The sequence below is a fragment of the Heptranchias perlo genome, chromosome 19, assembly GCF_035084215.1.
Source record: "Heptranchias perlo isolate sHepPer1 chromosome 19, sHepPer1.hap1, whole genome shotgun sequence".
NCBI classification, from domain to species: Eukaryota; Metazoa; Chordata; class Chondrichthyes; order Hexanchiformes; family Hexanchidae; genus Heptranchias; species Heptranchias perlo.
The window spans coordinates 10830554-10858194 of NC_090343.1; the positions used below are offsets into that span (position 1 = coordinate 10830554).

At 46.4% G+C, this 27641-nt stretch overlaps 1 protein-coding gene across 4 annotated transcripts in view; it reads right to left on the minus strand.

The window, feature by feature from the left end:
• LOC137335161 (1-phosphatidylinositol 4,5-bisphosphate phosphodiesterase gamma-1-like) overlaps positions 1–27641 on the minus strand; it is a 122546-nt gene that overhangs the window by 2988 nt on the left and 91917 nt on the right. For all 4 annotated transcript variants that reach the window (XM_068000315.1, XM_068000316.1, XM_068000313.1 and 1 more), the window contains 12 exons: positions 27123–27200; positions 23661–23764; positions 18235–18331; positions 15974–16043; positions 14721–14884; positions 12390–12486; positions 10593–10817; positions 9706–9854; positions 6205–6319; positions 3370–3531; positions 2905–2999; positions 1421–1602 (listed from right to left, as the gene is read on the minus strand). In XM_068000315.1, coding sequence (XP_067856416.1) covers positions 1421–1602; positions 2905–2999; positions 3370–3531; positions 6205–6319; positions 9706–9854; positions 10593–10817; positions 12390–12486; positions 14721–14884; positions 15974–16043; positions 18235–18331; positions 23661–23764; positions 27123–27200 — 1538 coding nt within the window. The remainder of the gene's footprint in view (positions 1–1420; positions 1603–2904; positions 3000–3369; positions 3532–6204; positions 6320–9705; positions 9855–10592; positions 10818–12389; positions 12487–14720; positions 14885–15973; positions 16044–18234; positions 18332–23660; positions 23765–27122; positions 27201–27641) is intronic.

The following is a 27641-nucleotide window of genomic DNA, read 5'->3' on the forward strand; positions in this document are numbered from 1 at the left end:
CGTCAAGGGGAGGTGGTTAGACTCTCTCTTGTTGGAGATGGTCATTGCCTGGCGCTTGCCTGGCGCGAATGTTACTTGCCACTTATCAGCCCAAGCCTGGATGTTGTCCAGGTCTTGCTACATGCGGGCATGGACTGCTTCATTATCTGAGGGGTTGCGAATGGAACTGGACACTGTTCAATCATCAGCGAACATCCCCATTTCTGACCTTATGATGGAGGGAAGGTCATTGATGAAGCAGCTGAAGATGGTTGGGTCTAGGATCTGAGGAACTCCTGCAGCAATGTCCTGGGGCTGAGATGATTGGCCTCCAACAACCACTACCATCTTCCTTTGTGCTAGGTATGACTCCAGCCACTGGAGAGTTTTCCCCGATTCCCATTGACTACAATTTTACTAGGGCTCCTTGGTGCCACACTCGGTCAAATGCTGCCTTGATGTCCAGGGCAGTCACTCTCACCTCACCTCTGGAATTCAGTTCTTTTGTCCATGTTTGGACCAAGGCTGTAATGAGGTCTGGAGCCGAGTGGTCCTGGCGAAACCCAAACTGAGCATCGGTGAGTAAGTGCCGCTTGATAGCACTGTCGACGACACCTTCCATCACTTTGCTGATGATTGAGAGTAGGCTGATGGGGCGGTAATTGGCCGGATTGGATTTGTCCTGCTTTTTGTGGACAGGATATACCTGGGCAATTTTCCACATTGTCCATCAAGTGTGTTGCAGCACAGGTTTGCCTTGGCACAGTCTGGTCTCAGTTACCATAGAGGGCCATTCCTGAACGGAAAATCCCCCCTCACTCCCCCATCTTGCGATGGAATCTCTTTAGTCACACTCAACCTGATTACCCTGACTGTTCAAAGGACAGTGCTCGGAGACCAGTTGGTGAACAACTGTGGAAGATCTTTGTGGTCCTATTATTCTCAATTTTGAACACCTCTACAAAATAATGAGGGGTTTTGATACACTAGATAAGGAAAGACTGTTTCCAGTGGCAGGAGGGTCGATAACCAGACAACACATTTAAGATAATTGGCAAAAGAACCAGAGGGGAGATGAGAATTTGTTTTTATGCAGCGAGTTGTTATGAACTGGAATTCACTGCCTGAAAGGACAGTGGAAGCAGATTCAATAACAACTTTCAAAAGGAAGTTGGATAAATACTTGAAAAGGAAAAGTCTACAGGGCTATTAGGGAAAGAGCAGGGGAGTGAGGCGAATTGGACAGCTCTTTCAAAGAGCCGGCACAGGCAGGGTGGGCAGAATGGCCTCTCTCTGTGCTCTACGATTCAATGATATTTGTACCAGGTTAGTGATATTGTGTTGTGTTGTCACCACCCACTTGACAGGGCCTCACAATCAGCTCAATTGAGCTGATTCTGTTCATGGGTTATCGGTACATTTTTAAATAAAGCAGTTTTACCTCCTCTCTCGGGTTTCAGTGTGCTCCAGCTGCTGCTCTTGGAAAAGCCGCAACTCCTCCTGCTGGTATCTGGCGTCGAAAGACCCCTCCCTGCCCCTGTAGGCCAGCAGCTGGTTGGAATGGTCAATGCTGCGTTCCCGCAGGGACGGATTTGATGCGCACAGAGAAGCGTCACCGTTTTCCTGGATAAAGAGAACAATGGTTAAAATTTAATGAGGGGATGGAGGCCAGAGGAAAAGGGGGAAGTTAAAAGAGAGCGAGCACAGGAGTAGTGAATAGAATCATAGATTGATACAGCACAGAAGGAGGCCATTCAGCCCATCGTGTCTGTACCAGCTCTCTGAAAGAGCTATCCAATTAGTCCCCTTCCCCTGTTCTTTCCCCATAGCCCTGCAAATTTTTTCCTTTTTAAGTATTCAATTCCCTTTTGAAAGTTATTATTGAATCTGCTTCTATCACCCTTTCAGGCAGTGCATTCCAGATCATAACAACTCGCTGCGTAAAAGAATTTCACCTCATCTCCCCCCATACCTCCGCCTTGGTTTTTTTGCCAATTATTTTAAATCAGTGTCCTTTTCATAAATAGTGACAATAGTGAAAAGAAAGAGGGAAGAAGATAAAGGGGATGGGGCGAGGCAGAAAAGATGGAAGACAGTGGAGTGGTGAAAGACGAAAGAAGAGATAACACAAAGAGGGAGACAAAGGTAGCAGAGCAAGCAAGTAAGAAAGAGAAAGAGGAGGAAGAGAGAGTGGCCAGACAAGCAGTCATTGCAAGAATAACAATCACTGCATTTTGCTGCTGGATCGCACGGTCTTTGCATTTATCCTTGCCCTCCAAAAGTAAGTTGTCATATCCAACTTTACATTCCCCTCCCCACAACACATACCATTCCCTCAGCCGAAAGTGACCTGCTCCAGATCGCCATCATTGCCCACTCTTTTGCTGCCAACTACGAGGGGGCATTGGGTACGTGTTGTATCACAGGTGTGTCTTACAGCAGTGATATTTAATCCTTTACAAAACACCCGCAAGCTAAATCTACATCCATTTTGTTGATAGGGTTTGAAACTCTTGAATTTTTCTCAGAAATTCGTCTAGGTAGCGTCAAAGTGATCGCCATGAGTAATTAAAAAAACGACAGGCTGCCAACATTTTGTGACACTATTTTCCTCAGAGTGTTGAGTTACAAAAGACTGTCCTGCCTTCAATCATCTGCAGTCTGATTAACATATTTCACCTGGAGGAATGTGTGTGCTTTAAGTTGGATTTTCCCTGCAACACTGCAAGAAGGAGAAGCAACATCACTGCACCTACGATATCTCGAGATGGATTTTCCATAACACAGCATCACCTGATTCAGGATATGGGCAGAATGGGTTTGAGTAATTAATCAAAATGTATCCTTATACTGGGTAAACCACTGCCCCCCACTGGCCATTATTTTACGTTGGATAACTCGAGTTGCATTGTAAAGCTGTTCTACCTTTATCGTGGACTCTGAGACCACCAGGTTGATCAACAATGCCGCCAATTCGAGGTCCTCACTGTAACTGTTCTTCAAAGGCACGGATCGGTAACCTGAGACAACACGAGAGACAACAGTGAAACAAGCAGGAGGTACAGAGGAAATAGCACAAGGGATAGGAGGGGAACACGAGGGCAGGTGGTGAAACAACACAGGTAACTGGGGGATGAAATCACATGGGAATGGCCGGTGAAGCACCACAGGGAATGGGCAGCGAAACAACATGAGGGACGGGCGGTTAAACAACAAGGAACGAGCAATAAAACAACACACAGCTGACAGTGAGACATCATGGGGTACGGGCAGCTACACAACAGAGGGGACGGGCAGCTAAACAACACGGGGGACAGGTGGCAAAAAGGGGACCGAGGCGAAGCGGCACAAGGGACGGGCACAGGAGAAAGATCATTTTTTTCCCTTTACCTGTCTTTATGGCTTTAACAGGGTACGTTGCTTCTGCCAGAAAGTTCTGATCACTGAACACATCCTCCTCATAGACAACAAATCGCAAGAAGCTGAATTCGGGGTTACAGATGGTTATAGATAATGGCTTCATCGTCCATGTGGGGTTTAGTCCATTCACCGCTAAACAAAAAATAGCAGAACCTTTATTTTCTACACAGTTTTAACCAATGACAAATAAGAATATAAGAAGGTAGGAACCAGAAAAGGCTCATCACACTGAGCTCAGTCTACTGTTTAGATCAATGTACATGAGTCATCTAGGTCCTCCTCTCCTCAGGCCTACTTTGGCTCCAAGTCCTTAAGCACTCTACTGCTTCATAGAATTACATAGAATGTACAGCACATTCGGCCCAACTAGTCCATGCCGGTGTTTATGCTCCACACGAGCCTCCTCCCACCTCTCTTCATCTAACCCTATCAACATAACCTTCTATTCCTTTTTCCTTCATGTGTATATCTAGCTTCCCCTTAAATGCATCAATGCTATTCACCTAAACTATTCCTTGTGGTAGCGAGTTCCACATTCTAACCACTCTCTGGGTAAAGAGGTTTCTCCTCAATTACATGGCTCAGGAGTCTGTCCAATTCTTTTTTAAACCCAGTTCCTTCAATAGTTTAACTTACAGAGCAGGCTGGTGTCTAATCAGTCCAAGTGTGAAGGAGTACCTGAAGAAGGCAAGTGTGTGCCTGGGAGTTGGGGAGTAGAGGGTGGGAGATCAGCATCTCTTCCAATGATGGGAGCTGACTGGTGGATGCTACAGTTGGCTAATACCATTCGTAACTGAGTGGGGGATGCCTCAGTTGGCTAATTCCTTTTGGAACTGGGTGCACAGCAGTAATGAAAAGGTACTGAAGGTTCTGGACTAAAACACCTTTTGACTGGTTCAAGATTGAAATGACCGCCAACCAGCATCCATGCGGAGCTGACTATTGCTAGGTCCCCTGGCGAGAACAATGACACAAATTGGCAAGTGAGGAAATATGTCATTCACTTTAAAACAAAGCTTAGACTTTTTATAAATCCACTGATTATTCTTTTTTTCGACCAGTGGCAGTATTTCACAGTGGAATCTTGCACCTCCACAATTACCTTTGTTTGGGTTACATTTCATTTTTTTATCATGTTCTCACATCTCTTCTGGTTCAGCACAAAGAACTTTTCCTAATTCACAATTCCACTCAATTCCTTTCCTCGGGGATATGTTTTCCTTTGTTTGTTAAAGTTAGTGAAACATCAGTGTGAGGACATTGGACCTCGTGCTCTGGGTTAAGGTTGAGAAAAAAAATAAATCAGCCAAGGTTGGTGTCATCCAGTGACCCCTGCTAAAAAATGTATTGTTTGGCAAAAGAGCCAGTGGTGATATGGAGAAAAAAAACTTTACGCAGCGAGGTGTTATGATCTGGAATGAACTGCCTGAAAGGGTGGTGGAAGCAGATTCAATAGTAACCTGCAAAAAGGAATTTGATAAATGCTTGAAGGGAAAAAATTTACAGGGCTATGGGGAAAGAGCAGGGGATTGGGACTAATTGGATCGCTCTTTCAAAGAGCCGGCACAGGCACGATGGGCCAAATGGCCTCCTTCTGTGCTGTATCATTCTATGATTCTGTGTATGCGCACCAAGGGAGGACAGGATTAGGCTCAGCTGTGATGCATCCCATGATCAAAGAACCTGCTGCACTCAGTATCTAGGCTTATACACACACACACACACACACACACACACACACACACACACACACAAAGGTTTCCCTGCTTTACACTAAATGTCAAATTTGTTGTTAACTGAATGGAGTAGAACACACCCCACAATTCTGAACACTTAAATCTTTTGTCACTGAGAGGTAACCTAGCTCCCTCGGTCTCACTGACTTGTATCCTGAAACCATACTTCCTCGTCATCGAACCTTATTGAAATGCCTCATGCTTTTGTATATATGAGCCCTGGTTTTAACCCAGCAGGAAGGTTGTGGATTCAAGCCCCACTTCAGGACTTGAGCTCATAATCTAGACTGATACTTCTGGGCAGTGTTAAGGGAGTGTTGCACTGTCGGAGGTGCTATCTTTCCCATGAGATGTTTTAAACCGAGGCCCCGTCTGCCTGCTCAGGCGGATGTCAAAGATGCCATGGCATAATTTGAAGAAGCAGCAGACGAGTTCTCCTGGTATCCTGGATAACCATCATCATTCATCTCATTGCTGTTTGTGGGATCTTCTGTGCACAAAAACGTTGACCTACATAACATCAGTGACTACACTCCAAAATATTTCATCGGCTATGAAGCGCTTTGGGAAGTCCTGAGGATGTGAAGGGCGCTATATAAATGCGACTTCCTTCTCTTATCTTAAAAGATTATGTAGAAAGCAATGCCAGGCACTGCTATTGGATCTGTCACGTTAAAATTACGCTCATCAAATGACATGCCAGTACTTTCTGTAACATCGGCGGTATGGAAGGTGATTGGAAGATTCCAACAGATCATTCAACTGGCAACTGGAGCGAGACCATTTAGGCGGGACCAGTTTTACAGCAGTGCCCTCTACATGTGTAATCATACTCCAGGACTAATTGTAGAACGAAACCAGAGGGGTTTGTAGCCTTGCCTATGGTACGTGCATGTGCTGTCAGTTGAAATCTTAAAGTGTAGCTGGTGATACTGCTCTAAAGGAAGTCCACATCAGCAGCTACGAAACAGACAAGAAAATCATGGTAAAAATGTGACAACAACATCATTGTTTAAGTTACTACAGGGCCTTGTTATCTCAGGACTGGATTTAAGAGTGATGTTCTTACCTACGATATCAGTCTTGAATTTGCAGTTATCGTAGTCGGCTCCACAGACCTCGACCTCTACAAATGGACAGGTTATGCCTCTGCCATTCTTGGGCAAGTGACGAGCTCCCAAGACCTGGTGAAAATGATTTTAAGGGGGGATAAAAAAGGTTATCCACCTGTTGCACCTCTGCCGTACAGCGACTTGTTTCTCCAAACAACATGTGTGCACCTCCAATACTGAGCTCCCGACCCTGATGTATTTCAAGCCTCGAGAGCATCTATTAACTGTAGATAGGGAGATTGGTAGTGGCATCGTGTTGCCAAGTGATGGGCACACACTTTGAGTTGCCACCTTTTTGTCAAGTCCAAACCAGACAGGGGCTGGGATCATTGCAAGGCAAGTGATGTGGCACACTGCAACATAATCCCGGGAATTTCTACACTCATCACATGGATTCATCATTTTCCGCGGCCACATGGTTATCTCTGAGATTGTCCCAAAGTTCCATCCTTGGCTCTCCTCTATTTCTCATCCAAACGCTGCCACTTGGTGACGTTACCCATAAGCCTGGGGTCAGCTTCTATATGTAATCTGGTGATTGCCAGCATTAGCATTCCACCACCACCTTTAAAATCTTCACCGTTACTGCACTGGCCGACATCAAGTTGTGGATGAGCCAGAAGTTTCTACAACTCACCGCTGGCAAAACCGAAACCACCTGGTTCTTATTCTGCTGGAAACACTGCAGTGTACTCTCTGATTCAATCCCCCTTCCTGGCTGCTTATCCAGGCTGAGACTGATGGTGTGCAATCTCAGCGTCCCATTAGATCCTGAGCTGTGCTTCAAATTCATCAAAACCGTCGATTTCCACCTCCGTAATATTGCCTGCCTCCATCCCTACCTCATCTCTACTGATGCTAAAAGTCTCGTCAGTCATCCATAACTTCTCCAACCATGTCCTCACTGGCCTTCCGAGATCCATCCTACATTAACGCCAAGTTGTCCAAAATCACCACCGCTCGTATCCTAATTCGGTACTAAACCCCACTCACCTTTCACCCCTGTACAGTGACTCCCCATCCCCCAGTGAGATGACTTCAAAATCTTTGTTCTTATTTGCAAATCCATCCATCGCCTTCCTACCCTCCCCCTCTGCAATCTCCTCCAGCCCAACATCCCAATTCGCACCTTCTGATTTTGTGCAGTTCCCAGTCATTCGTGTTTATGCTGTTTAGTTTCATGAAAAATGAATTAATAACGAAGAAATATCCTGTGCACTCGGTCTAAGTTGTTGGGACAGTAGTTTACTTTTGACTCCGAGCTAGTCAGACCAGTGAAAGTGACAAGAAATTAACAGGAAAAGAACAGCACCTGACAGTCATTTTTATATTTTATTAAACCAAAAGCAAAGTAAAGTTTGAATTCCCGTTGACCCTACTTAAATCAGATGGGGGCCTTCCAGACAATCGGTTACTTAGGATGAAGCCTCAAAACCAAAAGCTCTAATATTAAGTCATTTGTTTTTAACATGTTGACATAACTTACGAATACGTCCAAGTATTCACAAGGGAGGAATCAACAACATGCCCTCCTTAAATAGCAATAACCTAAGTAGCATTAATGACTTCGATATAAACGAGACAGAAATCCTAGACAAGATCCTAGACTAAAAGGGCTCAAAACAAACAAATCTCCAGGGACAGATTATCTCAGGGCTAAGAGAGACAAGAAAGAAAAAAAGACAGACTTGCATTTATTTAGCGCCTTTCACAACCTCAGGGCGTCCCAAAGCCCTTTACAGCCAATACTTCTGAAGTGTGGTCACTGTTGTAATGTAGGAAACGCAGCAGCCAATTTGCGCACAGCAAGGTCCCACAAACAGCAAAGTGATAATGACCAGATTATCTGTTCTGGTGATGTTGGTTGAGGGATAAATATTGGCCCAGGACACTGGGGAGAACTCCCCTGCTCTTCTTCGAATAGTGCCGTTGGATCTTTTTTATCCACCTGAGAGGGCAGATGGAGCCTCTGTTTAACATCTCATCTGAAAGACGGCACCTCCGACAGTGCAGCATTCCCTTAGCACTGCACTGGAGAGTCAGCCTAGATTTTGTGCTCAAGAGGAAAAAAAAGAGCGAGAAGGGTGATTCTCCCCAATGTCCTGGCCAACATTTATCCCTCAACCAACACCTAAAACCAGATGATCTGGTCATTTATTCCATTACAGTTTGTGGGACCTTGCTGTGTGCAAATTGGCTGCTGCGTTTCCTATATTACAACAATGACTGCACTTCAAAAGTACAGTGAAACTTGTAAATTAGGGACACCTAAGGGACTTGCAACGGGTGGCCTTTTTTTCAAAATGGTCATTGTACGTACAGTAAACCAGATGAACCAAATACCCCGGGATTGACTATCTCCTGCACATTCCTTCTTTTTTTGACCCTCACCTGGGATCATGCCTAATTCTGAAGTCCTGCCGGCGGGATGTGATTTCAGTTCATTTTCTGTTCGTTGGGTTTCCCAGTTCATTGCCATCCCGGGGTCCTTTTCCATTGAGGGAGGGATGTCCTGATCCTGGGATCCACTACATTGGCAGCCTGCACAGGGCGAAGTGGCTGTTGAAGGGCCGGAGTGCCTGGGAGATCCCAGCCAAATTGGGGGGAATCAATGTCCAGCAGAGCCCTATCTGGGAACCCCTCCCTCCTGCCAATGTTTGACGGCTGGGGGGTGGGTAGAAGGCTGTCAGCAGCTCATCAGTACCTGATGTACCGGTGGAGTGAAATGTGGTATTGCCCGGTGCAGTTCCGAGTTTTGGTCGAATGGGGAGTTCCTCACCAAAGCGGCAGAGAAACCGCTCTATCCCTGGGATAGAGTCGTGCAAACATTCAATCCCAGAGATAGAGTGGTTTCTCTGCTGCTATGGATGCTGGGTAAAGAGATCTCCATTCCACAAAAGCCCTTTCTTTCACCCGCTGCTGCCTCGCACTGAACCTGCGTCTCCTGTCATTTAAGTTGTAAATGGACTTGGTGTATTGAAGGCTGCCTGTAGTTCATAATTTGCGAGTGTCCGTGGTTTCAAGGTGCAGCTTGTACCTGTTACAATGTAAGTTATTTGGGACTGTCAATAAGTGTCCATTTTTTTTTGCAGGTGTCCGTTTGTACAGGTTTCACTGTACTTAATTGGCTGTAAAGCGCTTTGGCACGTCCCAAGGTTGTGAAAGGCGATATATAAATGCAAGTTTTTCTTTCTCGAACCATTCCCACCTCCTAAACGTTAGCTACTGCAGATGCTAACAGCTGCAATGTGAGCTTCTTACTTTCAGTCTTTTCATTTTGGTGTTTTATGTCATCACTGCCTCTCTGATTGCTGCATCACACTCTTTATAGAATCGCAGCAAAGCGTCTGCAAAAACCACCCCTTCAAATCTATTCAAGTATCTGAGAAACTGACAGAACCCACTTTCAGGACTCACGGGAAAGGAAGCAGAACATTGATGTTCAAGGTGTAACTGACCTGGAGCTGAAAGGCGAGTGTCTCCGACGGCCTCACGGAGTGCTTATCAAAGGGATCAAACTGTTCATCCCTCATGATGGTTGGCTGTAGGACATACCCACACTTTCCACTCAACATGAACAAGGCCTGATTCATCTGCATGGGTTTGTCTGGGAGTGGGAGAAAAAACACAAGGAATAAAGATTAGGACGAGATACCAAAGACAAAAGGGCCACTGACACCCATAATGGCAGCAACTGGCTTACAGCCCGTTCCAGATCCAGGTTTATCAGTGTAGATACCTATTATTTCTAATTCAGCGTGAGACTCGAGTGAGGGATCAGATTCTGTGCCAGTGTAACACTGTGAGAACTTGCGCTCCGCTGAGAAAAGGGAACTAACGAAATGTCCACTCCACCACAATCAAAGGCAGTTCCCTCAAACAACATCCTGTATGAAACTAGCGTGGATGAAATTCAAAAAAATAAACTAGTACTGGGAACATGATTCTAGATATCGGAGGGGTCGATCTGTGTACTAAACTGTAGTGGTTCGGGGAAGCAGTGTTTTCCTTAAAGCCACGGATAGCTGTGCAGAGTCCCCGATGCAAGCTTTCAGACAGGGGTCATAGGGACAACCTCTGTGCTCTCTCCCACAAGCCTCTAAACCCCTTTCCTCCTACCCTTTCTGCGTGGTTGCACATTAATGGACTGCCTCGGGTGAGTGTGGTCATGTTATGAGGACGGTTAGAGGACCTTACTGGTGAAACGAGGGTCACTTCATCCCTCTATATTGGGTAGGGAATCAGAGACCGATGAGACACCGAGAAGAATGTACGTGTGTGCAGGGAGGGTCCAGCAGTATAATAATAGGGAAAAAAATAGAATAAAAGAGAAAGCAGTAGGTACCTGGAGTCTGGAAGTTCAATGCCACCAACTGGCTGCCACAGATCCACATGGGCAGGGGGTCATAGTTGGATGAGTCGAGACGCTGGCCTTTGGGGTAGATGCGACTCAGCTGCAGACGGTTGTATTGCAGGAATTTCTTTCCCTTGACCCTGTTCACATATTTCTCCGCCTTGGTTTCGGGAAACGACGACATGTCCCTGTAGCAGGCCCGGTCACTCCCAATCTCTGCAGCGCAGAGAATTATGGGGAAAGGTTATAAACTGTAACATTTACGGCACACACTCCTTATTTTACTTGCGCGGTCTACTCGAGGGAGGGACAGTCACTTCCCTTCACTCAGCCTCTACGCACATTGTCCAGATATCACTGTCCACACGTTTGGAGGCTGGAAGATTGCATGATTCTGCCAGTGTTGCTGATTGGTCCATGCTGACCCTGTGACCAAATACCACAGGGTCAGCATGGACAAATCATACCTGGAGAAACAATACTAGGCAAATGCACAACATGACCAGATTGCTCTCCAGTCCAAGGCCTGCCTGTGCTCCACTCACCTCCTCGCTTCTTTGTGCCATGCCCTGTCCCAGGGTCTCAGCCCTCCCAACATTGTGATCTTCGAGCTCCTACGTTAGTCTTGGCTCCATAATGGCCTCTGGCCCCTCCCGGTTTTTCTGCCACATTTAAGCAGCCTTTCTGCCTCAAACTACCAACTTAACCGCCACATCCGCACCGATCCCCATTCAACCTGCACCTTTGGTTCAACGGGGAGATCCATTAGTAGATTATAAAATTATATGCAAACAAATTCCAACATCTATAGATATTATCAAAATCTTGCATAGGGCATGCAAACAAACCTTCCTGCTGTCACAATTTCCGCTTACACTATTCTGTCAACATTTACCATTGTAAATTGCTGTGACAACATCTCCCATTAATGTTTTCTATGTCAACTGTCACAATGTAGTTGTAGGCTATGGCTACTTGGTGGTTCTGTGGACCGAGTTTCTGAAGTCTCTCTCCCAGCTCTTTCGTCATCTTGCATATAATAAAAATATATTCATCAATTGGCCATGGGCAGTAATTGCTATTGATAGGATTGAGAGAGTCAGCACACTGTTTGACCAGAAGGACATCACAGCCAACCATAATTCTTAGTTAACGACCACATACCCTCACTTTCTGGCCCAGGGGTGAGTGGTGGAGGGATTCGAAGGATAGCAATCAGGAGGAGAAACCATATTTTTGTTCTCTCTCCCTAGCTTGGGGGCACTTAAACTGATAGACCAACCCCACCACTGCTGACCAAGGATCTAGGACCAATCTGGCCCAAAAGCACACTAAGCAGTGATACTTTGAGGGATAGATATTTTTGATTACAGAGTTGTAATGACTAAGGGGGGTTAGTTAACATTTCCCAGACTAGAAATGTTAGCAGTAGAATGACTCTTACACTGTGCTATTCAGGATTAGTTCATTCAGATTCCAGTAATTCTGTTCACCCCATACTACTCAGTATGTCCGGATTTTAAAGTAGAATGCTCCACCTCCTCAAACCTATGCTAACAGGAAGTGTACTCTGCCAGCTCTCCCCTCCCACTCTGCCCACTCACAAGCCAAGGGTTCATGTTCAAGCAGCAATCTGCCCAGTTAAGAGGGCAGGGACTTGCCCAGTGGGAGAATTGGCACGACCAAGACATAAATCAACAGAATGTCAGAATTTCAACTGGGGACACCAGTCAACAGTCCCAGTGACCTACAGCTAACAGGCTGATCGCTTTCCTTAACATCACTTACTTTCTTCATCAAAGGGGACAGGTCTGCAGTACACAACCAGGTCAGAGAGCTCCAGGGCAATCTTCTTTCTGCGCTCCATCATCTTCCCTTCTTCCTTCTAAGGAATGACCAAATCGTGTGTCAATAGCTTTACAATAAGATTTCCTGACACATTTATTGAACAGACTGATCACCCACAGTCTCCGTGACCTGACTTCACAAGGCGCTTCGTTCATTATTTGTTTCTGCAATTTCCTCCCCCACCCTAAAAGGTTCTTACTCGGGTAGTTTCAGGGGTGCTGGTTCCTGCTGGGGGTACAGTTTCTGGGATGCCGGTTCCTGCTGGGGGTACCGTTTCTGGGATGCCGGTTCCTACTGGGGGTACCGTTTCAGGGATGCTGGTTCCTACTGGGGGTACAGTTTCTGGGATGCCGGTTCCTGCTGGGCGTACAATTTCTGGGATGCCAAATCCTGCTGGGGGTTCAGTTTCTGGGATGCCAGTTCCTGCTGGGGGTCCAGTTTCTGGGATGCCAGTTCCTGCTGGGGGTCCAGTTTCTGGGATGCCAGTTCCTGCTGGGGGTCCAGTTTCTGGGATGCCAGTTCCTGCTGGGGGTCCAGTTTCTGGGATGCCAGTTCCTGCTGGGGGTCCAGTTTCTGGGATGCCAGTTCCTGCTGGGGGTCCAGTTTCTGGGATGCCAGTTCCTGCTGGGGGTCCAGTTTCTGGGATGCCAGTTCCTGCTGGGGGTCCAGTTTCTGGGATGCCAGTTCCTGCTGGGGGTACAGTTTCTGGGATGCCAGTTCCTGCTGGGGGTTCAGTTTCTGGGATGCCGATTCCTGCTGGGGGTTCAGTTTCTGGGATGCCGATTCCTGCTGGGGGTACAGTTTCTGGGATACCGATTCCTGCTGGGGGTACAGTTTCTGGGATGCCGGTTGCTCTCCAGGATCTCCCCAAGTAGCCATTATTCATGCGTGAGCCTTGACAAAGAGTGTCAGAAGAGTATTCCACTGAGGGGAGCATCAGTCCAAACCAATCCTGATCGCACCCAAGGTTCACACATATACACTTCCAGCAGAGATCACTGGACAGCATCAAGAGCAGGAACCCTGGCTGATTTTCTCCTCCCTGACCTAGGAGTTTTTGAGAACAGTTGTAGAAAGCCCTAACATCACCCAGCTGGGACTTTTCTGGTCCGTGTGAAGAAAAACAAAGTACCAGCATCAACAAGCCTTAAACAAGCTGCAATTAAAATCACCAATGCTTCAAGTGGTTTGATGTCAAGACCCAATCTGCACATTCTGTATTGTCTCTTTACAGCTGCAGACTGACCCGCTATGTATTTCTAGCATTTTCTGATTTTACTTCAGATCTCGAGCATTTGCGGGTTTCCTCTTGCTTCTACTGGGATGATGCCGGGTTTGATTCCCTGTCTGCGCTGAGTCAGCTGGTTTGTGTCAAGGGCAACGACTGAGCCTCAGCACTGCTGGGACGAAGTGGGGCGGGGGGGGAGGAATAAAAGAAAAATCAGCCTGGTGGGGGGGGGGGGGGGGGGGGGGGCGTTCCCGCTCCTGAGCTCTGCTGTGTTGCTTTCCGCAATGCCAAGCAGCCTGCCAACACTCACTGGCCAGGTTCACACAAGGTAGGCCTCTTGGTGAATTACTGGAAGGTTGCTGGTGCTTGTAGAATCATACCCCAGCTTTTCTTTTTAATTCATTCTCGGGATGTGGCAAGGCTGGCATTTATTGCCCATCCTCGTTGCCCTTGAGAAAACGTTGGTGAGCTTTCGTGACCCGCTGCAGTCCTTGTGGTTAAGGTGCTCCCACACCTTCGGTTAGGTACTGTTAGGGAGGGGGCTCCAGGATTTTGACCCAGCGACGATGAAGGAACGAGCGATCAAGGTCCAAGTCAGGATGGTGTGCGACTTGGAGGTGGTGTTGTTCCCATGTACCTGCTGCCCTCATCCTTCTAGGTGGTGGAGGCCACGGGCTTGGGAGGTGCTGCCGAAGAAGCCATGGCAATTTGCTGCAGCGCACCTTGTAGACAGTTTGAGTCGGAAGGGACAAAGTAGAGCAAACATTTTCCGATTCCCGGCGGGTGATGAGGTGCCTGTCGCGGCACCAGCCAGCGTGCATCAGAGAACCCGTTGCCTGCGACTTTACATCCATTGAAATCATCGCGGCCAATCCAGAATTGGAAAACTTACCCCTGAAGGTGAAATTCAGTTCAGTGCGTTGCTCTTTTTAAAAAAAAAAATGCCAGTTATCAAACGGAACACTTTTCAAAAAGAAAAGTTCCATCTCAGCCCCTCACGTAGGGTAAAGTGTGGGCTGTTTTCTTTCACTGGCTGAACTTACCCTGGCATCTGCTGTCTGTGCTGCTTCACGGATTTTGGTCACCCAATCATTCAGATCATCTGCCGATTCTGCCGCCAGGTCCATCGCTCCCCCTGGGCAGACGAACGGGCCCATATTTATTTTAAAAACATATGGACGGCTGCCTTTCCCAGCACGGTGGACAGCTGCAATGAGACAAGAGGAATGAATAAAGTATCGATGCTAATCGTCCAATCTCTAAAATGCTGACTGAAAGAATTCCATTATAGAAACAAATCCCACTTCCCGACACCAATTCTTGAATAAAAACTATTTAATGTCAATTAGCGAGGGAACTTACTGCGGTGTTTAGAACAATGGACAGTCTGTGGCAAAAATCAAAGCCTAATGTAGACGTTAATTGACTACATTTTTTTGTCTTTCTTGTTCCAAAGACTCTTAAGCTCGTAAAGCTAACTGCTCCAAATATCCTGGGCTGAAACAAGCCATGTGCTATGCTGAATATATACTGACGACCGATTCTGGAGGGAGCACAAATCTTCTTGACACAAGGTCAGTAACTGCTCGCCCTCATTGTCTGTCCTGTTGCCTCTGGGTGCCAGGCAACTGTTTGGCTGAGAGGGTGGAAAGGTGGGTCATTGCCCATGCTGCTCTGTAGTCAGCTGGCAGGCGTACAAGAGCGGTCTCTCAAAGGGGTGCGACTATCTCCATTGGCCTTCACGGAAGCATCCAGCTCAGTGCCTTCCCGTGATGAAGCAACCAAGATTTGAATTCGCCACACGGGAATCGTGACTTGTAACTGCGCTCTGGCAGTCAATGCAACTCCACTGCCTTTAAATGCACATCTTTTGGGCTTACGTCAAGTGGTCTGATGACCCATTTCCAGCCCTCCGTCCAAGCTGCTCTTCATTTATTAAGATGGATTACATTGCTGTTTGTGGGATCTTGCTGTGCGCAGACTGGCTGCCGTGTTTCCTACATTACAACAGTGGCTACACTTCTGAAGTATTTCATCCATTGTAAAGCGCTATGGGACATCCTGAGGTCGTGAAAGGTGCTATATGAGTGCAAGGCTTTCTTTTCTTTATGGGTTGACATGCTCTCCCCTCCCTCTGAGAAAGTGCTTCACTTCCACTCAAGATCACAGGCTGAATTCATTATTTCAATGGAACTGGAGATAACTACTAAGGCGATACTACTCAATTATACCATCTTATCTGCCCCTCAGTGTTAGAAAGAGGTGAGGCGTCACCAAAATAATTCGCACTACTCACCAATCTGACAGGAAGGTACATCCAGAACTCCTCGCAGCAAGTCTCCAAGAGGGCTGTTTTCACTAAGGGGCTGCAAGTAGAGGCAAGAACAGAGAGAATAAGTAACACATGAGTCAACTCATCCAAATCCTTTCGTGTTGTACAAGCTCAAGGCATCAAAGATGCGTTTTCTACGGTGGTGGAAATTCCTTTAGCCACGAGCATCAAATTAGAGCTTTAAAAAAAAAAATAAATAAATCCTTCATTTAATAAAAACCCTACATGAAATGGGTTTGTCCAGTCTCATTTCAATTCCTCGTGGACTTTGACGGAACAACACTGTCCCTAGTTCAGCACTAAATTCGCAATCTCGCCCAGAAAGGCCACAACATGGCTGATGAGGGAAATGGAACAATGTCACAACTTGCAGTAATTGTGCTCCTCTGATGTCAGGACTGAGGCACATTGTTGGGACAGAGTAGAAAGAGCTTCACTCTCCATCAGACCAGGGAGTGTTGGCTACTGTCACTGGGCGCCCAAAACTGAAAGTGTCCCATTTCTCAGAATGAACATAAGAAAAAAAAAAATCTCCCAATTAATAAAGAATGTTTTTGGAGTGGCGGAGGGAGGAAGAGGAAGGATGCCAAGTGTAGACAGAGCTCATTTGCTTAAGAGTGGAGGGGAATATCGTAGGATGGGCTACTCTTGCTCCACTTGGCGGTCAGACTGAGTTATCTCAACCAAGGCCTGAGAGCAGACAGTTTGTCTGGCCTTTCAACTAGGGCAGATTCTGCATGGAGTGGGGGCAAGGTGGGAGACAAATATCCTAAAAGTAGGAACAGAAAAAAAAATTGAAACACAAAAATAATAACTAATTTTTATAAAGGAGTAATAGCTACCCTTGTGAGATATTCGAGGTTAGGAACATAAGAACAGGAGTAGGCCATTCTGCCCCTCGAGCCTGTTCCGCTATTCAATTATAAACAATTTTACAACACCAAGTTATAGTCCAACAAATTTATTTTAAATTCCACAAGCTTTCGGAGGCTTCCTCCTTCCTCAGGTGAACAGTGTGTTTACAGAGTGAGTAAGTGAGACTATGGGACAGGAGCCCTGCACAGAGTGAGTGAGTGAGTGAGAGAGAGAGTGTGAGGGAGACTTTCCACACCGTTCACCTGAGGAAGGAGGAAGCCTCCGAAAGCTTGTGGAATTTAAAATAAATTTGTTGGACTATAACTTGGTGTTGTAAAATTGTTTATCATTGTCAACCCCAGTCCATCACCGGCATCTCCACATCATGGCTATTCAATTAGACAGTGGTTGATCTGTGCCTCAACTCCATTTACCCGCCTTTGCTCCACATCCCTTGCTACCCGTACCTAACAAAAATCTATATATCTCAACTTTGAAAATTTCAATTGACCCCCAGCCTCAACAGTTTTTTTTTTGGGGGGGGGGGGGGGGGGGAAGGAACGAGTTCCAGATTTTCACGACTCATTGTGTGAAGAAGTGCTTCCTGACATCACCCCTGAACGACCTAGCTCTAAAGTTAATCAACAACAATTGGAGGAGCTTGCTTGCCACCCAATACAGGCTAGAGAGAAATTTGGACTCAGTGGTTAGGATGCCAAGCACCCTGCTCTGCATGGAGTTAGATCAGGTTGATGCTACAAATCACAATGGTTTAGGTCCATGTCTACCTGGCAGGTTCACAGCAACAATTCCTTTCCGCGAATAAAATGTACATTGTACGAAGATGCACATCCGTAGCAGTTGTTTCCAGGGTTGTGCAGAGATACATGCAACCCACCCATAGCAACGCCAATTTGCTGTCTCTGAGATTTTTCGTCTCCGCTATTACCAGGGGGAAGAGTACATTCCCTCCAGAAAGAAGTAAAAGCTTCCTCCTGTGTGTCTTGTAGCTTCATGAGCCAGAGAACCAATTGCAGCCACCAAGTGACAAAGCATTGACATGCCAGATATTCACATTGTCATCGCCGTTCCCCCATTTCTCACGCACATCTCCCCTCCCTCACCCCTCCCCCCTCCACCAGCCCAGGTGCTGGCTTCCAACACCTGCATTAACTATGGAGTGAAAATCCCGCCCTGTACACAAATGCAACAGGGCTTAAGTCCATTACACACGGGGCCTAAAAGATGCTAATCTCATGGGGCAACAATTATTATTATTTTGCTAGTAATGCAAATATCAATGGAGACATCATAATAGTTTTGTTTCAGGGGCACATGGTCTCATGCCAAGCTAGATCAAAGCGTCTTACCAATCTGTCTGGTTCCGAAGTACTTGGGCTCGCTATCTCTTCCACGTAGTTAGCAGGGAACCAAAGCTGTCGTTTACCCCCATAGTCTCCTTTCCACCTGGAAAATAAATTAGGAAGAGATCAGTCAGGATATACACTGGGAAGAGATCAGTCAATGTACAGAGCAGAGAGACATCAGTAGGTGTGGGGGTAGGGGGTATAGAAAGATGGTTCATCTTATAAACTGGAGAACAGTCATTTAATTAGTCATTTGTCTCATCGCTGTTATTGGTATCTCGGCACTCTACACCAGTATCCCCCACGATGACGGCATCGCTGCGACAGCATCAATACTCAACACCAACAACAGCCAATCTCCGGACGCCAATCCTACAACTCATCCGCTTCATCCTGGATCACAATGTCTTCACCTTCGATAACCAGTTCTTTACCCAAACACACGGAACAGCCATGGGGACCAAATTCGCACCCCAATACGCCAACATTTTCATGCACAAGTTCGAGCAGGACTTCTTCACTGCACAAGACCTCCAACCAACACTATACACCAGATACATCGACGACATTTTCTTTCTATGGACCCACGGTGAAGAATCACTGAAGAGACTACACGATAACATCAACAAGTTCCATCCCACCATCAAGCTCACCATGGACTACTCCTCAGAATCAGTTTCTTTCTTGGACACACGAATCTCCATCAAAGACGGGCACCTCAGCACCTCACTCTACCGCAAGCCCACGGACAACCTCACGATGCTCCACTTTTCCAGCTTCCACCCTAACCACGTCAAAGAGGCCATCCCCTATGGACAGGTCCTGCGAATACACAGGGTCTGCTCAGACGAGGAGGAACGCGATGGACACCTACAGACGCTGAAAGACGCCCTAGTAAGAACGGGATATGACGCTCGACTCATCGATCGACAGTTCTGACGGGCCACAGCAAAAAATCGCATAGACCTCCTCAGGAGACTAACACGGGACGCAACCAACAGAGTACCCTTTGTCGTCCAGTACTTCCCCGGAGCGGCGAAACTACGCCATGTTCTCCGCAGCCTTCAACATGTCATCAATGAGGACAAACACCTCGCTATGGCCATCCCCACACCTCCACTACTCGCCTTTAAACAGCCACCCAACCTCAAACAGACCATCGTTCGCAGCAAATTATCTAGCTTTCAAGAGAACAGCGTCCACGACACCACACAACCCTGCCGCGGTAACCTCTGCAAGACATGCGAGATCATCGACACAGATACCACCATCACACGAGAGGACACCACCCACCAGGTACATGGTTCATACTCCTGTGACTCGGCCAACGTTGTCTACCTCATACGTTGCAGGAAAGGATGCCCCAGAGCATGGTACATTGGCGAGACCATGCAGACACTGCGACAACGGATGAACGGACACCGCGCAACAATCGCCAAACAGGAGGGTTCCCTCCCAGTCGGGGAACACTTCAGCAGTCAAGGACATTCAGCCACCGACCTTCGGGTAAGCGTACTCCAAGGCGGCCTTCGAGACACACGACAACGCAAAATCGTCGAGCAGAAATTGATAGCCAAGTTCCGCACCCATGAGGACGGCCTCAACCGGGATCTTGGGTTCATGTCACGCTACACGTTACCCCACCAGCGAACAAATGTTATCTGTTTTTAATATAACGGGTCAGTTGCTGTCTTTTCTATGTTTCTACCTCTCTATCTCTGTTTTTTTTTGTTTGTTGTTTTTTTTGGTGATTTGTATATTCTGAGACCTGGCAGGTAACACCTGTCTGTCTGCACACTGATTGCCTTGGCAACGGGCAGTTGAAAAAACTGTCTGTTATCACCAAGCATTGTTCTGTGAATTATAAATGCGACTTCATTTCGAGGATTTCATTTCCACATCGTTCACCTGAGGAAGGAGGGAGCCTCCGAAAGCTTGTGAATTTAAAATAAAATTGCTGGACTATAACTTGGTGTTGTAAAATTGTTTACAATTGTCAACCCCAGTCCATCACCGGCATCTCCACATCATTGGTATCTTCACATGCTCAAAAAGGCTGCTGTAATAGGCCTGCATAATAGTGACTACACTTCAAAGTAATTAATTCTATGTGAAGAACTTTGAGACATTTTGGAGAGATGTGATAAATGCAAGTCCTTTCTACTTTCTTTCTCTAATTAACCCCCAACTCTCAAATACATAAAATGTCCGAGGGGGTGGGGGGTGGGGAGGATGATGGAATCCGTTAACCGATGTCTCGCGAGGGAGTCACCCGCTGCCGGTTCGCTCCCTGTCCTTCGCGATATTCTCCTGCAGCAGCGGCGCTGCAAGTGACCACTTTTGATTTCCATGCCAGCGGAGACCGTTGCCCCTCCCCTACTCCTCCCCCCTCCCCCCACACTGTGTCCCATCTCGCTCAGACTGCTCAACCTGCCTTACCTGACCAGTCTTGGTAAATACACGTACACAGAAATTATTTAAACGGCACGGACGCGATGGGCCTCCTTCCGTGCTGTAACATTTCTATGATTCTATATCCACTTTCCCTCTCTTTGCTTGTCACCTTTCATAGTAAAATAATCCAGGCACAGGGTTCATCATAACTTCCACTAACAATGCTTCACATCTATGACCTATGACCTCTCCCCTCAAGGCAACGAGAACGGATAAATCCCTCTCATAGAAGGATTTGGCTATTGGTCCTCTGAATGAGAGTCTAATGTTCTATTCCTAGATGCAAATAACCAGCCCTTCTGAATGAGTATCCAGTTCCCTGTTGCCAGTTACAGAGCCCTCTGAATGCCCGATGCTTTGTCATTCTGAATCACAGCCTGAGAGTGTTACTGGACTGTCAATGGAAGCCCAGTTTTCTATCATGGGAGCGACTGGTCCCTTTCAACAGGAATCAAGTGCTCTATTGCTAGACCTACCAAGCAACTGCTATCGGCTCCTCTCTGAATGGAAGTTCATTCCAGCTTGCTGCTAGACCATCCACAATTCGGGTAAACAAAAAAAATCAATCTACATTGTTACAGTCTATGAAATACTGCGATTGGTCGGACGGACTGCAATGGTTTTGTCCAGATCCGTACATTTCCATGTTTCTATGTAAACATCTGTGTCCAAGATGTCACCGTTGCATCAAGTGTTTTCTATGTTGACTATAAATAAACTAATATTAATACCAGACTGCTCCTGGTGCTAGTAGCGAATACAATGACTTGTATTGTCAGTAGAGAGACTCCATTCCATGGTAGGAGCTCTGCAACTCTGAACTTGAGATTCTAACCTCCATCCAATCGCCGATATAATGAGACATTATTTATGACTCTCCCACTAACAACCAGAATGAACGAGGAGGCCATTAGGAGTGGGAGGGGGTGCACTATCTACATCCAGATTAATTATCCTCTCAAAGTTGGACTAAAGATGAAAATTTGCCTACTTAGGGCAAGGGATACATTTGCCACCAAGGTTGTCACACCCTGTGGGTCAACAACTTCATTCAGAGTCCGCATGTCCTAATTTAATCAGTCTTACAACACCAGGTTATAGTCCAACAGCTTTATTTGAAATCACAAGCTTTCGGAGCTTTCCTCCTTCGTCCTTCGTCACCTGACAAAGGAGGAAAGCTCCGAAAGCTTGTGATTTCAAATAAAGCTGTTGGGCTATAACCTGGTGTTGTAAGACTCCTTACGTTTGTCCACCCCAGTTCATTACCGGCATCTCCACATCATAATTTAATCAGATTCTACAAGCTCTAGGAGGTTATGCAGTTTTGAGCAGAAGCAGCATGAGAAGGACCTTTCAAACTTCAACTGAAATTATTTATATTTTTTGGTGAATTTCTGCGATCGTTAGGATGAGAGATGTCAGTGGTGAGGAAAGGGAGGCTTTTCCACTTTTATCACCTAGTGTCAGCATCAAGCATCGATTAGGTTACAGTACAACCAGGTGCGGATTAATCTTCTCCTCTAGTCCAACTATTTGGCCTGACCTCGAATCCAGAAGAGGACTCCCAGTGTGAACAAGCCATTCTCATGAGGCCTCCAATAAACTACTAACATATTAAAATGAAATCATTTTGAAATTGTCCAGTCCAAGCAAAAAGATCTTAAAAGTTATGTATACATTGCACGCTTAACTAAACAAGGAGGTTCGGCAAACATAACGGTTATTTTTTTTTTACTTTATTGAACATGGCCAAGTGCGGCAAACAATGGAATATTTAGAAATTGTCCACAATCAGTACAGTCACTGTTTTACTCGCAGCCTGATAACACTCCCACAGACTGCGGCAGGCTGAGGGATTATCTGAAGCTAAAACTCTTTCAGGCCCCAAATGGATCGTTACTTCTCAGATCAAAACTAGTGCCCGAAAAAAAAATTAAGATTTCCAAAAAAAAAAATTGGCTGCCACGGAATATTCTGGAATCCATTAAAGTGATGTTAGTCAAATCCATACAGATAAATATAGCCAGTGATCTGAGAACGGGACACAGGCAATAAAGGCTTATTTTAGAGGGGCTAACACATCAACATCTAGGATTTCAGGGGAGGTGGGTGGGATATAGAGGATAGCTGCTACTAAACCCACATCTTCCCATCACCGAGATTATCTAATCTTTAGTAAAGTGGACACTGCAAATGATCTGAAGAAACAGGTCTAAGGAAAGCCGTGGGCCCAACAAGACTGCACTGACGCAAATATGCTGTTATGTAAGCTACAAGCGAGATGAGGTGTAGGAAGCAAACTGGAGGTCCTCTGCTATATTCCTGTTCCACATTCAGTAATACAGCTGGTCAAAGCTATCCCTGCGTGCCAATAGGAACACAGGAACCAGAGTAGGCCATTCAGCCCCTCCAACCCGTTCCACCGTTGAACTAGATCATGGCTGATCTGTACCTTAACTCCATTTACTTGCCTTTGTTCCGTATCCCTTAATACCCTTATCTAACCAAAATCTATCAATCTCAGTTCTGAAATTTTCAATTGACCCCCAGCCCCGCATGTTTGCTTGTTTTCTGTTTATCTGGCACCTTCTTTGTGTTCAAGAACTAGGGGACATAGATTTAAGCTGATTGGCGGAAGGATTAGAGGGGACATGAGGAAAAACTTTTTTGGTGGGGCGGTGGGGAGAGAGAGTTCCAGATTTCCACTACCCTTTGTGTGAAGAAGTGCTTCCTGACATCACCCCTGAACGGCCCAACTCTAATTTTAAGGTTGTGCCCCTTGTTCTGGACTTCCCCTACCAGAGGGAATAATTTCTCTCCATCTACCCTATCAAAACCTTAAATCATCTTAAACAGCTCAATGCGATCACCCCTTAAATCTTCCATACTCAAGGGAATACAAGGTTGGTCTATGCAATAGTTTCGTTCAATAAAGAACGAGCTCAAGGCCTTACTTCAGTTAAAATGAAGCTTACCATCCCCCTTCTTGTTTGTCCACATTCTGAATGATGGCGTGTTTGCAGAAGGAGAGCTCGTCATCCCGCTGTGCCTTGTAGTCGTACATCGCTTTCACCGTACACTGTAACACAAAATCAACAAGAGGCCACGTTATAAGCACTGACTGACCATTGAAGTCAGCAAGGCCCCCGGTACAGACTGCACACGTGTATTTATATATATATATATATATATATATTAATTTTAAAAAAGCTGCAACAAGTTTACAGTGACATTTGTCTCTGTTCTCCTTCATGCTTACTATAAACAGAAAAAGTGACTACATTGAAGTAATCTAGCTATTGACTCAATCTGATTACACACCATACCTGCGCCCCTGTATCAACACTGCCTGTTGAAGTAGTAATTTGGGCCATGGGGAAGGAAGTTTGAGAGTTAATATGACACACTGCTAATGCTTACGTAGAAGGCAAATTTTGTCTGGGAGATGGAGGTGATGAGGATGATGTTATGTCAACAATCAATTAATTCTTCAACATCTAAGTTACCATTGACATAGGTGCTGTAATACCAGATTGTTCCCAGCATGTGGCACTGTAACCAACTTCTACATTGAACTAATATTTCATATATGTATTAAATTCAAATTGTCTTGCATATGGCACTTCCTGTCCACAAACCTTACTTCCTGTTGTCACAGTTGTTGAGTAACATTCTTTTGTCAAGATTTACAATGCAAACTTGCTACATAAACATTTATAATGTGCATTCCTATACAAGCAGTAATCTCCGACAGACCAGTCAGTAGATGGTGTCGTACCACCTGACCCAGCTCCTGGGCCTATTGCTCCACTGCCGCTCAGCCCCACATCAGCCTCCCTTGCCTTGGAGATTCCTGCATGCAAGTTTAAAAATCTATGCCTGTAAATGAACAATTTCGGCCCGTAAGACTGCGTGCATCCTCAGGTTTGTGCCTGCAAGACTTTCAGCAGGCAAGTCTGGATGCCTCCTTCACTCAACCGCCCCACTCCCTCCAGTCTCGCTGCTTTACGGCTTTGTGCCTTCAGTCCCAGCCTCACTAACCATTTACAGTTTATTTTTTTTTAAAACTAGCATCCCACCTATTTCATGACTGTTCTGGCATGTCCATCCCAGGGCAATAAAGAGATTGGTGAGGAGGGGGCAGGCAAGAGACCAGGTAGCAGGGTAGCCAGGGGTCGATGCAGGAGAGACAGTGAGACGTGGTGGGATAAAGGGACAAGGGGGAATATGGAGGGATAAAGAGATGGTGGGGCCGGGAGTACGGTGGGATAGTGATGGAGGGTGTATGGTGGGATAAAGAGACGGGGAGGCGTGACATGGGGGTAAGGGACAAGGGGGATATTTGCCGTGAGAGACACGAGGAAACATGGGGGCAGAGATGTTGGGAGGGTTTGGGAGAGGAGAGATGGACGTAAAAGATCGGTGAAAGACAGGCAAAAGAGAGAGAGAGAGATCGACACTTGAGAATGGAGAGAGCAAAATGGGAGATACGGGCACGATTGAGAGAGACAAAGAGATGGGGCTGACAGACCACGGCAAAGGAAGATGGGCACAAGGAATGTAGAGATAGAGAAAAGAGAGAGAGCGAGCGAGGGAGGAGGGAGGAGGAGCGAGGGAGGAGAGAGAGAGAGCGAGGGAGAAAAGTTCTTATATAAAAGAACTTACTGCATCTACCTATATTGAGCCAGTAACCTAAACTCCCACATCTCGTCTAGACTAAGCACACATGGCCAAACCAAGTGATACACATGTAAAATTCAAACATCCATCACTGTCCCCTCCCAGGCAGAAATAAAAACAAAATGGAAAAGAATAATTTACTCCTTAATGCTTGAGGGAGAAAAAACAAAATCGAAATGATCCAGTAGTTTGCATTAAGCAATTTGAATGTAACAGCACAGGAGGTGTTAGTTTGTTTTTTTTTTTGCACGATTTCAATTCAAATAATTCGAATTAAACAACTTTGAATTAAGAGAATTACACTAAAGTGAAGCTGTAATGCGAAAACTTTCACAAATCTTTATTATTATACAGAGTAATCGGTTTCGAGGCCGGAAGGCACCCTGCAGCTGGGGACCACTCAAGCTTTCTTCCCGTGGTTCTGATGTCATCTCATCCCTTCAATGAGTTACAGGCCTGCCACACATGCCTTATTGTTGTAGTATATAATTCCTACCATATGGTGGCTTCACACAAACACACTGCACTCCCACCACGGCTGCAACCAGTAACTACATATAAACTGTTCCAATAGTCACATTGCCACCTGGTGGGCAGAATAACAGTCCCCAGCAACATGATGAAAGTCATCTACCCAACAGTGTGGAAGACTGCCCACGTTGGTCCTACCCACAAAAATCAGGATAAATCTATTCCCGGCCCATCAGCCCCCTCCCAACCATCAATACTGTGATGGAAGGAATCATCAATAATGCCATCAAGCAGCATCTACTCACCAATAACCCCTTCACCGATGCTCGGTTCGGGTTCCGCCAGAACCACTCAGCTCCTCACTTCATCCCAGCCTTCATCCAGAGATGGGTGCGAGCGCTGAATGCCAGGGGAGAGGCAAGCCTACAGCAGGACTTGGTCAACGTCCAGTCTTGAGCTGACGTATGGCAGATAACTTTCGCACCGCAAAAGTGCCAGGTAATGACCATCTCAAACAGGACGAAGCCCAGCTATCTCCTCATGACCTTCAATGGCACCACCGTCACCAATTCCACCGCCATCAGCATCTTGGGGGGGTCACCACTGACCAGAATCTTAACTGGACCATCCACATCAACACCGTAGCTACAAGAGCAGGTCAGAGGCTGGGTATTCTTGTCACTGCCTGGCCCCTCACAGCCTCTCCACCATCTACAAGACTCAAGTCAGGAGTGCGATGGAATCCTCACCAGTTATCTAGGTGGGTGCAGCTGCAACAACTCGTAAAGCTCACCATCCAGGACGGAGCAGTTCACTTGATCTGTGCCCTGCCACTGGACTCAACATGCACCCCCCTCCACCATCGGCATACTGTGGCTACAGTACGTACAATCTACAGGATGGACTGCAGCAACTCCCCACTTTGACAGCAGCTCCCTCCCCTGCAACCTCTACCATCGGGAAACACAAGAGCAGCAATGTCGTGGGAACACCATCGCCTTCAAGTTCCCCTCCAAGTCGCACACCATCTGGACTTTGCATAAGAAGCCCTGAGGGCAGTGAAAACGCCTGTACGTGAGCAGATGCGAGTTAAAACAAATCATTTGCCCTAATTATACCACGTCCCTCAGAAGCCATGGAGTTTGCTAGTGTTCTAACAAGCTAGGCACTGTAGTCAATTTCTCACAGCACCACATAAAATACAACGCAACAACACCCGGAGACAGGATAGCTTTATAACAGAGCTGGTGCAGAGTGAAGTGCAGGATCCATGTGTAAATCCCAACCTTAAATACAGGCATCTGGTTGGCTTCAACATAGAATCCCGGCTGCCGTCCTTCGTAAAGGGCACCATAATCTGGCTCCTGTTGGAGGGAAGGAGAAAACGAGTCAAAATGTTCCAGGTTTATCCCCTGCTCAAACTAGTTTTTAACTGTAGACCAGTGCAGCCAAGAGGGAAAAACAATAGCTTGCCCAGCAGCCCCTTCACCATCTGCCCCAATCTTTGAAATTGAATTTCCACCCACTTTTCCAAACATAACTATGGAATAAGTCAGTTTTGAACTTTGTTTCGTCAGTGAGATACATTTCTTTCCCCCTTCGTCAGTGAACCAGGAGGTTGTAGTTTGGATCGTAGGGCATTGCAGACTGGCCTTGCTCATCTCAGCTGCAGTCACACGATAGACCGACAGGTTTATTGCTCCACTATCTCGGGTTTTCTTCCCCGTCCCTCTCCTTCTTTGGTCCTCCCCTCTTTTCTCCGGTGAGGTAAACGGTGTGCAGAGCTAGAGGGTGAGCAGGTCGAC